Source organism: Diaporthe batatas (assembly GCF_019321695.1).
Source record: "Diaporthe batatas strain CRI 302-4 chromosome Unknown Contig00002, whole genome shotgun sequence".
NCBI classification, from domain to species: Eukaryota; Fungi; Ascomycota; class Sordariomycetes; order Diaporthales; family Diaporthaceae; genus Diaporthe; species Diaporthe batatas.
In genome coordinates, this window is record NW_025408549.1 from 3,608,543 (window position 1) to 3,620,574 (window position 12,032).

Here is a 12,032-nt window from a genome sequence, read left to right on the forward strand (position 1 = left end):
CCGCGAAAGCAACCTCCATAAGGCTTTTTGCAGAGTAGCTCGGCTATAACTGCATTAAGCCCAAAAAGTGAAGCATAATAAAGCGGCGACAGCATCTTTCTAGAAGGTTCCTCGCCGTCATAGCTGTTAACATTTTAAATTCGAACCTAATTCTCAAATGCGCTTCCTGGACTTTAAAATAATTAGATAGCTTGCTGCTAAACAAGGAGCATGTTTTTATCTCTATCGCGGAAATGCTTGTGCTAGCTTTTTATAGCATAAAGTGCTAATATATGCTCTATTAAATAATCCGGGATTAATATTATAAGTTTTAGCAAATATGTTAGGTAGATGCAGGCGATTTCTATATAAGCTTCTAGTTTTTTTACGCTAAATATTGCGGCTTTATATTAGTGTATTTGATTAGATTCTAGATATTCCTAGATTGAAAAATGCGCGATATATATGGTAGCTGGCTTGCTGCTAGCTTGCTAATTTACTTCGATAAGGCCAGGGCAAATACAGTAGATATTATTTTCGTTATCTAGTCTACTATTAGGATTAAAACGCGGATTATCCCTAAGTTTTACTACAATGCCCTTAATAAGTTCTGGCATAGTTAACGGCCTCTTAGCGCAGCAAAGCAGAGTTAAGATTTATTTTGCATTATCTATAGATTTTTTGCTAATTCTTAGCAGCATTTACTTATATATTTTATTTAGAGACTAAGGTAGAAAGGCAAGTAACGCATCGAGCTAACGTTTACTCCTAGTATAATTGCATAATGCTGTAAACTAGCATTTAACTTAGCGAAACCTAGTTAAATTAGTAGCTTTTTTAATTAAAGACAAAGAATATATACTTTATTTGCACAATCGGTAAGCGCCTCCTAAATTTACTTATAGTATTTTTCTTATTTTCGCAATTGTCGATTATTCCTTAAGAAGCTAGATATAAAGGTTGTAATATTACTATTAATAGAGTTATTTTTTATAGAAATAGTCTTATCTCCCTAAATATTAAGCTTATTATAAAGCATATTATAAATATTAGGCTTTTTATAACTTATAACTAAGAGGTAAAAGCTAGGCTTTAATTATACTTATATTTTAATTAGGGCTTATAATATATCTTTTTAATATATATTATAAGGGTATTTATTTAGTGTATTTAAAATTATATATATATTATTAAATACCTATATAAGCTTTTATAAATAGCCTTTAAAGGTTAGGTTAGGTAATATAATATTATAATAGTTATTATATAATTATAAAAAAAGCTTATAATTATTACTAAGCTAGCCTAATAGTTATAAAACTAATATATAAAGTATAATAGAAGTATTTTATTTAGTATTATTATTAAAAATAAAGTAGAAAAATATAATATTAATATATAAATTAGATTGCTAGTATTAAAAAGTGTGCTTTATAATTATAAAATATAAGATTAATTTATTGCATTTAGCAAAGCTATTAAGCTATAAAAAGAAGTTAGGTTTTATAAGCTAAATATTAAAGGCGGGGCTATTAATAAATTATAGCTTAGTGCTAATATATTTCTTTTTATAAGTTTTATTATAATTAATAATAGTATTAAAAGCTTTTAATTAGTTATAAATAATAAATAAAATTTAGCTGGCTTTAATAATATTTAGTAGTACTTTAATATTTTTAATATTATTTTAAATATTATTAATATTTTTTTATTATAGCAACTATAAGGCTAGAAAGAAATATAATAGGATATTATTTATATTTTTATTAAGCTTTTATAATATATTTTACTAAAAAAAGTATATTAGCTTGCAGGTATTAGTATATATAATAGCTTAAATGCTAGTAGTAGTATTATTAAACTTATTATATTTGCTTTAAAGTTTATAAATATAATTTTTAGTGTTTTTAAATAAAATTTTAATAGTTTTAAGTAAGTTTTATTTATTAGTATTAAATTTATAGTTTATTAATTAGCTGTATAAAGTTTTTAATATAATAAAAAGATATTTTAACCTTTTAAGGGTGTAAATAATATTGGATTTTTAGCTTTTATAGGCTAAATAAAAGTTAATAAAAAATTTTATAATTTAAATATTAAATAATATAATGCTAGCTATATTTGTAATAATAAAAAGAGGATTTATAATAGAATATTAAGCGGGAAATAGTAGTTTAAAACTAGTAGAATAATAATTATATTTATAAGGAAAAGGAATCCCTTAATAAAAAATAATAGTACTTAATAGATAAAGGAGAGCTGCAATTAAATGCCTTAGCTTTAATTAATTAGTAAAGCGGCAAGGCAATAAAGAGAGTAGAAATCTATTAGTGTAGGTATTCACGTTAAGGTATGGCGGCTATTAATATAGGAGCTGTTTGCTGCCTTAGCCCTTTGACGCCTTAGCTGCTAACCTAAGCGACCCCGCTAGTCGGCGCGAGCCGCGCACGAGCCACTAGTCAAGCGCCAGTCTAACTGCCGGGCCCATCTTAATGCTTAGGGCAGCAGCTAGCGGCAAAAGCTACTAGTCGCACTTTAAATTAGCTATAAAGAAAGCTATTAATAAATTTAGTTTATATTAACCAAAATTATTATTTGCTTTAATTTAAAATACTAATTTATATAGCAGTTTTATAAATGCCTAAATATTATAATAGCTATAAGGCTTAAAATAAACTTTTAATATTATAATAAAATCCTAAAGCTTTAATATAACCTTTTTATAAGTATTTAATATAATATAAGCTTAATAGTAGAAGCTTGTTAAAAAAACTTTTTTTTACTATTAATTAAGATATTTTATAGATTAAGTATAAAAATAGTAATATTAAAATAATTTTCTAGTAGGAGGGGCTTAGAATGCCTAATAATAGCTAGAGAATATAATTTACGTAAAAGTTTAAAATATATTAATATATGTGGAGTTTTTAACTGGTTTAAAGTTAAAGTATTTATTATTTTTTTTGGCATGGAGGGTTTTCCGCTATATAGGGATGGACGTTAATATTAATACTTTTATATTTTTTCTATAAAAAATTTATATAGAAAACTTAAATGTTTTATTTATATTATATAATAAACTATTTTTAAACTTATATTCTTAATAATTATATAAAATAAAATTTATATAATGTTTTTCTAAAAAAAGAAAAATTATAATTAATTATTTTAAAAAAATATTTAGAAATAAAGCAGTGTTAAGATTTATATAAAGAATTTTAAGAAATTTTAAAATTTTAACAAGTTTATATTTAAAATTTATTTTAAAAATATTATTAATAAAAACTTTTTTTAAATATATTAAGATTAATATAATAAATATATAATATTAAATTTTTTAATTAAAATTATTTTAAAATTTTATTTAAATTTAATATAAAATATTAAATAGTTTTTAATACAAATTATTTTTAAAATATATATAAATAATTATAATTTTAAAAATATTTATATATAAATCTTTTTTTAAAAAGCTATAGAATGAGTCTAGGGTTAGGGCTTTTAGGCTTAATTTTAGCTTAAAATTCCAATTTAAAATGTGGTCGGGATCAGAGGGTGGTCGGAATAGGGGTCCACCATATTACAATATACGAGGAGTGAAACCCGCTTGGCGGCTCGGTAGCAGAGGTAAGGGTGCAATAAAGTGGGTCTCGGAGGGCCACATCTTACTCTACATCCTTTTTGCAGGTCGATTATCCCGCAGTCCCCGCCTCTTGGGCTTGGTGCGCAGTCAGCGGAACACGCCAAAACCAGGGTTAGGGTCATGGACCCACCCTGGGGAGATGAATCGATGGACTCGACATCGATTCTATCGAACAACACCAGGTCGACGGAATCACCATCGCTTCCATCGAGGCAACTGAAGAGCCGGAACATATAAGGAATGGCCATCACCACAGTAAATAGTATTCGTAGTATAGGCTCTTCAGCAGTCAGTCTAAGTATTCACCTCGAATAGCTCTCACCAGCTAGTGATCATTGTCAGTCAACAATATTGCTCAACAACCGCCTAACAACGTATCTTGGACACAAACCCCGATCAGCAGGTTTAGAGGACCCAAGAAGCCTTGGTTATTACATATAGCTACACATTAAATCTATAATTTTGATCTAAATTCTTTATATAACATATTATAAAGCATAATATTATTGATGCATAAAAATTCTAAGACTTAAATTGGCTTTAAAATGATGTATACATTATTGGATATATTAAATATTATTAATGTTAAATTAGTTAAATAAAGGAAATGTTAAAAGACTGAATCACTCACTGATATGAATCCCTCACACGTTATCGCATCGGCCCAGATGAGCCGATCGACCGTCTTGTACCTGAGATGGCGGAGAGCCTCGTGCAAATTAGCTGTACGGTAATGCTCAGCTCTGAATTGCCAATCGTGATTGCGAGAGTTTTCTCGTCATTTCCCGATGTATACGAGAGAGCCTCGTAGCTGGGATTGCTATTTAATGGCACATAGGTAATGATCAAGAGTGAAAGGAGAGGAAGGTTGTACTTTGACTTTGGCTTGGAGCGGGGGCGTTGAGAAGGAGAGGGATGTCATCAGGGTGTGGGTAGGCTGCTGTGGTATGCCCCCTGCATGGGCCAAGCTCAAGCTCGGTGAATGCCCCTTCCCCCTCCCTTGAGCTTAGGTCGCATATCCGTCCATCCCATATCATTCAGCTCGCGCCCACTCTTCTTCCAGGCCTTCCCCTCTCAAGGAGCTCGGCGGCCTCTCCTGATCTCTCCAGATTCTTCTCCTCTCCACTCGTCTGTCATATTCATCCTCATTCCAGCCCTCATTCAACCAGCCACTGTCCGGCGGGACCTGCAGCTGTTCGAGCTCGCTTGCTCTGTTTTTTTCCGGTGCTGTCGGTGTGACAGGTTGGTTGAACAACCCGTCCCCCCCTCACTTCGGCTCTCGTCACCCAGAACATCGTTCTTGGCCATGCCACACTACATTCCATACCACCGCATCCCATACTAACATAGAGATAGATACTTTTTTGCATACATGGTTCTCCGATAATTGTTTGCTGCATCGATATCCCTTGCTGCAATATTGCTTTCCTGAATCGCTCACCGGCGGTACAACATCTCAAACACCACTCCCCCCCAGGTTGACTCGCACTGCCTTGTGACCCACCACAATATCACTATCAAGCATATCATCCTTGGACACTTGCAGTCACGGCCATGGCTGATAGAGGCCGTGGAAGAGGACGAGGACGCGGTGATAGGGCTCCCCGTGGTGGTGGCCCCAGCCGAGGCGGTGTCTTCCCGCCTGATCGCGGAGGAGGCGACCGTGGTGGCTATCGTGGAGGTGGCGGCCGCGGCGGAAAGGAACCCCCCAGGGTTTACACTCCGCGCAGCGGAGTCCCGGTGCCTAATCCCCAAGTCCAGGACGTCGAAGATGCTCGCCAAAAGGCCCGCAGCGCCCCGCAACATGCAATAAGTTCGCTAAGCCTCGCCGGCTCCAGCGTAATGCCAGCGCAACCTGGTTATAGCACCGCCGGCCAACCCATCACCATCTTCGCCAACTATGTCCCAATAATGCCCCCATCCAACCTCACACTATACTCATACAACGTCTCCAAGGTCAAGCCTAATATAGTTGGCAAGAAGCGCATGCAAACCATCCGCCTTTTGGTCAACAAGTCACCAAAGCTACAGATATACCAAGGAGACATGGTCACCAACTTCAAGTCCACCATCATCTCCTAGAAGAAGCTGGACCTCAAAATAACCGGTATAAAAGAAATCAAAATCACGTACAAGGCTAAAGGAGAGGATGATGCCAAGGACCATACCATCACCTATACCATCTCGGTCAAGCATACAAAGACCATAACTATTGGAGATCTCGTATCCTACCTTACCTCAACCAACCCGGCTATCCAGTACAACAGCAAGTTGGAGATCATTCAGGCTCTAAACATTTTCCTAAAATACTATGCAAAGTCGAACAATAATTTGGCTACTATTGGGTCAAGCAAGACATTCTCAACAAGCGGTAGTACCAACAGGGCCGACCTTAGCCAAGGCCTTACTACTTTTCGTGGCTTCTTTACAAATATCCACGCCGCTATTAACCGGATTCTTGTTAATGTCAACGTAAGCCATGGTGCCTTCTATAATGAGGGCCAATTGACGCAGTTAATGTTTGCGTACAGTCTTTATTACAACATTCCCGCCTTGCATTCCCTTAAAAAGTTCCTTAAGCGTGTTTATGTTTAAATGATATACTTGAAGGTTAAAATAAATAAGAAGGGTGAGCCTATTTACCATCTAAAGATAATCTTCGGCCTGGCCAAGAAATTTAACGGTTAGAGGCCTAATCGGCCTAGGATTAAAAAGTTTGGTGCCGAACCCAAGAATGTCGAGTTTTGGTTTGAAGATAAGTTCATAGTAGCGCCTCCCACTTCTACCGTTCCAGGATCCGATTCATCTCCGGCTGCATCCAAGAAGAAGGGAAAGGGCAAGGGCAAGGGCGGCAAGGGCAACCCAGGCGCGCCTACAACAGCAAGTCCACTACCTGCCTTTGCCTCTACTGGCACAAGCCGTTACATCAACATATATAACCATTTCAAAAACACGTACAATATTATATGTGCCGACAATTACCCCATTATTAATGTTGGCACCAATAAGAATCTATTTTACCTCCTGGCAGAGGTTTGCATCATATTACCTGAACAAAGCGCTATATTAAAGCTTATTGGCGACTAGATGAGGGCCATGATTGGGTTTGCTATGCGCGGACCTTGGCAGAACGCCAAGTTAATCATTAACCATGGGCTTCTTACTGGCGGCCTATTTATTGAGTCCAACCATCTCCTGGTAAGCGTTGAATTCCTATTATCCATTCTTCTAGTTCCGATAAACTCTGCACGTCACTGCTAACCTCACATCAACAGGCAAATTTTGGCATTAACATTAGCTAGAGTCTAATTACTATGCTAGCTCGAGTACTTAGAAAATTTAAGGTGTTTTATAAAAATAATAAGGCAGTTAACATGGCTTTTAGTAGCTAAAACATGGAAAGCGTTTAATTTAACAAGCCGGGAAATCTTAAAAGGTGGTCCTGGCTTGCAATTAAAGATAATAGGCGACTATTCTACGCGAACAAAGTCCTCCCTACTACTATTAGCAGGTTTACTGCCTTGCTAAAAAAGAATGGGGTAACTATTTAGACCAAAGCCCTTTATGGTTGGTCAATTAAGTTGACTTTACTCATAAACCCCAAGTTGGATAAGGTGTTTAAAAGCGCGTCCACAAATAAACTCAACCTTTTCCTCATTATGCTCCCTAAAAAGGATAAAAGCGACAACACCAACCTCTATAGCTATATTAAAATGCTTGGCAACACCAAGTATAGCATTTATACTATTTATATTATTGGAGCCAAGTTTACTAGTTAAAAAGGTGAAGACTAATATTTTATAAATATTGCCCTTAAATTCAACCTCAAGCTTGGGGGCAACAACTAAACAATTAATCTCCAAAATTTATCCTTCCTCCCTAAGGGCAAGATTATAGTGGTTGGTATGAACATAACCCATCCATCCCCTAGCTCGTCATCCCAAACACCCTCTATCGCCGGCATTATGGCAACTATTAACAATAAACTTGCCCAAATGCCTGGCATCCTAAGCGTCCAGGCAGGCCAACAGAAGATAATAGCCGAGTTGGTTCACATGGTAAAGCGCTATCTTAAAAACTAGATTAGGATCAAAAGGAACGCGCATCTTCCAGAGAATATCCTAGTTTACAGGAACGGTATGTCAAAGGGCCAGTACCAGACCTACATTAAAAACAAGATCCCTCTCTTCCATTAAGCGTGCGCCAAGAAATACCCTGCAAACCTAATCAACAAGAATCTTCCCCAAATAACATTCATTATCATCAGCAAGTAATACTATACGCGCTTTTACCCCAGCCAGGCCAAGGATATAAACCGCCGCGAAAACTATAAGCCTGGCACTATTATTAATTGCAACATTACCAAAAAGAGCATCTAGAACTTCTTTATATAATTGTATGCTATTATCCAGGGTACTAGCCGCCCCGCGCACTATATTATGCTGCAAGACGAGATCTTCCGGGCCCGGGCCCGCGGGGCAGGGTTGGCGCGGCCAAACTAGTTGGCGGCCAACAAGCTCGAGGGTATTATACAGGCCCTATGCTATATATACCCACGCGCCACCAAGGCCGTCAGCATCTACACCCCCGCGTACAACGCCGACATTCTATGCGAGCGCGCGCAGCGGTACAACGCGGCCCTGTTCGAGGGCAGCGCGAACGACACGACCAGCATCGCGGGCAGCGAGGCCGTCGCCGCGCGTGCGACGGTCGAGATCCATGAGAAGCTGCGGGACACGATGTTCTACATTTGATTGGATGGGCATTTTGTTTTCGCCCTGTCTTCTGGGTTGATTGATTGATTGATTGATGAACAAACACATGGCGTGAGACGTATGAATTGGGAACTTGTCGGTGCTTGGTTTGATGACCTCACATATTTGGATGTGTTGAGTTTTGGATACAAAAAACCGTGGGCGAGCTTGCAGCATTTTGTTTATGTGTATGGTCGGGGGTCGGACTCGGCGATGGCTAGCTACTTGTCGATAGCGTTGTTGTTCGTTCTGGTAGCTACAGCGTGCGTTGACGATCAGTCATGAGTAGGAATTCAACCATCTCTTACTCGTGTGCTTTCAGACCGCCACCAGGACGAGGTGGCGTCTTTTTAAGATGTCTGACATTCCCCCATCCCCCCTTCTCCCCTTCCCGAAGCCCGGAGACTGACCGGGTAATTTTGTGTGCTGAGGTCCCGTTGACAGCATCACGATTTCGCGCCTATGGATGGTGGCATGTTACCGGAAGTTGAACTTTGGAGACAAAGATGGCCGTTGATGATGGTCAGTGATTTTGGAAAGAGGTGAATAAGAACAAGACCTAGCCAACCTCCTCCCACTCCTACTCCCTCTCTTCCGCCCCAAACATTCAGAACAATCAAGCCTCACCCTCATCCTCCTCCTGATCCTCCCCCCAATACCCCCCTCCCCCTCGCAAAGAAGACAGCATCACCCGCCTCATCACCACTATACTCTCCGCCACGACCATGCCGTCCCGCTCCTGCCTAAGTAACTCGTAACTTCTTCCGGTACTCCATATTTGGTAACGCTCGCAGCCTTGATTTGGTTTGATTTCTTCCTCGATCATGTCATCAAACTTGACGAGGTCGGCCAGCCTCAAGCCCTCGGCATCATCAGGGTCCAGGGCATCGAGTATATATGTGGCTCCGTCAATGACGATCCAAAATCCACAAGTCTTCCCCCGACGAAATTCTCTGCTCGGATATCCATGTTATATATTTGCAGCTCGTTTAGCATCTTGCCCCTCCTTAGGCTCGCCCGGACACAGCTGGAGCTGACGGACGCCTTCGAAACCGCAAGATCTTTTACGATTGCTCGGACGCGACCTTCCCCCTCCAGTACCAGCCTTAGCTTTTTATGGAGAACATCCATCCCAGGGTCAAGACCCATTTCTTGCAGTTTCTTCTTATTTCCTTCTTGAAGATAGAGATATCCATGGCATTTGACCGTCAAGTGGTCCTTTATTCCTGTCTTCTCGGAGGCTTCTTCAATGCGTCCATAGGCCCAACATTCTGCAAAGAAGGGGTCCGTGTAGTAAAAGATTTTTTCCAGGGGTGTGGAAACCCCAAGGTACACTCCCCAGTAGTACCGCGTGTCGTGAGGGTGGAAAAACTTGAACCATACACACGATTAAGATCTACGAAAGAGTTTGAAAGGTTGGGACTGACTAGCGACTTTTAAAGCATTGAGTTGAGATTCAATTTTCACTTCAAACGCATAGCCATCAATCTTCCCCGCGTTCGGTCATCATCCAGTCTCCTGCCCCACTGTATATCTGCATCTTGGTGTTTGAAAGCTCGCAGCTTGGGCTCGGGGCAACCATAATGCGGTATGATAGTTGTGTCCTGCGAATGCTGAGACCTTTAAGACTTTGCGAGAAAGCCTCCGTTGTCCGAAAGCTTATGATTATTTGGACACATGCCAGACAGAGAGTCAGATTTAGTTATATGTGGACCTATCGTGCCGGAGTGCCCTTGTCCTGCGGAGAACGGAGATTGTGTGCTCGGCACCTTGCGTCGATTAGTAGAACAGCGAGATTGGCAGATGGTGGCCCGAAATGCATGTTGGTCTGTCAACAGTGGGATTTAGCCAATCCAGCCTTGGGTAACCATGCCTACACAATAGGCGAGCCGCATTAAGCGACGCAGCAATTCTTTTTTTATGGTAGATCAAGTGCCCCCGAGTTTCGGTTGAGGCAGGTAGATGTGGAAAATGACGTTGGCAGCAGGTTGGACGATGGAACTGGAAGGGATTGGGCTTCGGCGCGAATTCGAGTGGTCCGTTGCGTTGACTGACACGGAGCCTTGGGACACTTCCAACTGATCCTTCAACCCAACTGAAAATTATAGTAGGAAAATATAAACCTGGATCAGCTTACCCCCAAGCATTAGGATTTGGCGACTCTCCAAACTTCCTACAAATCAACGCTTTGCATTAGTAATCAGTCTTAAAAGCAGATTTAGTAAGATTACCCTTTTCAATAGACAAGGAGTGTAGAGGCAGGGCGAAACCCTCAAGTGTAAGGAGACCTGCACCAAAAAGAATAATATGCATGTTTCCGATATTGAAGTTTGAAATATAAATAGAGGGCAGCTTGTCTTCCAATGAAATTGTCGTGATTTTACATCAAGGGTTGAGTGGTAAATATACTTGTTAACCGTTTCACTTTCAAAGACTTATTTGCGAAATAGCCTAAGAAATAAACAGGTATAAGAGGAATCTTTATCCCAGACTGATCGTTTATTATGTATTTCAGTTTTCCAATTTTCTTATACATTATAAATCATCCCATAAATTAAATTCTGTACACTTTTGCTTTAACCATTATCTTTTCAGGGGGGCAGCCAGGAAATGCGGAGTAGACCCAACCCCTAAAATCAAAACGCATTTGATTTCAAAATGCCATACACGTCGGTCGAGTTACTCATGAAGGTTAATCCGTCATTGATGCCAGGGGTCCCGAATCTCAGCTGTCAGCGGCAAACTCATGGCAACCCTGGGAAAGCGGTGACTAAGACTTGCAGGGGGGGTCTCACTCCTATATTTCTCACACATTCTTGCATTTTTGGCAAGTCTTTGTCGAGGTAAGGATGCATATAGTTGACACATTACATGTTAACCTTAGAGATTGAGCTACAGGTGGTAACCTTGGAACTGGATTGATTCAGTAGGCCAGTATCACACAGACAGGGCAAGAAACCTTTCTTTGCCTTCGCATGACAACGATTGCAGCTCTACCTAGGTATGTCTCATATCCTTTGTTTTGGCCAAAGCAGTAATAATCAGTCATTGTGCTGGAACAATCAGATTCTCACCATTGTGATCAAAGGAACTTGATGAATGGATGGAACAATGGCTCCTGGGACCCATTTTCAATGCCCAGTTCCGCCCCATCAAACACATTGTCTGTTTCCCACAGTCTCACTCAAACCCAGATAACTATCATCCTGCGGATAAATATCTCAAACCTTCTTTCGGTGAGAAACATCAAGATATTGGACCATAGACGACGGCTGGATTCAAGAGTGCAACGACGCACATGTGCTGTTCGAGATGACTCAGAAAAAGCACAAGAATTGGGATAAAGAGACGGAAGAACGGGCAACTGAGCGGCTCAGAGAGCTAAGCAGCCGCAAGTTATATGTGCAACCGCCAATGGTGCCGGCTACGCCTTCTGAGGAGCGGGCTCAAGGCAAGGAAACAAAGCTGGAGATTGGCAGGAGGGGCAGTCAGCCAATAACAGTAGGAGGCAACCCAGATTCAAAAAGAACAAGCCCAGGGGGCTGCTTGGTAGTCCTGATATTGTGGAGAAAGTTGTTATCTCCTCCGACTCAGAGTGTGAGGGTAGGTCGGACCAGGCAAGCTCGACAAGTCGGCCAGCACGGCGCAGGCGCAGG

At 39.9% G+C, this 12,032-nt stretch overlaps 1 protein-coding gene across 1 annotated transcript; it reads left to right on the top strand.

Moving 5' to 3' along the window:
* Positions 1-4,693: 4,693 nt before the first annotated feature.
* Positions 4,694-6,066, top strand: KVR01_001169 (uncharacterized protein). Its single transcript, XM_044782599.1, has 2 exons — positions 4,694-4,864; positions 4,979-6,066. The coding sequence occupies exon 2, from the start codon at positions 5,177-5,179 to the stop codon at positions 5,702-5,704; it is 528 nt and encodes a 175-aa protein (XP_044649124.1). The 5' UTR covers positions 4,694-4,864; positions 4,979-5,176; the 3' UTR covers positions 5,705-6,066.
* The last annotated feature ends 5,966 nt before the right edge of the window (positions 6,067-12,032 follow it).

Excerpts from the sequence above, each read along its gene's own strand:
- KVR01_001169 (XM_044782599.1), top strand. The coding sequence starts at position 5,177 with ATGGCTGATAGAGGCCGTGGAAGAGGACGAGGACGCGGTGATAGGGCT.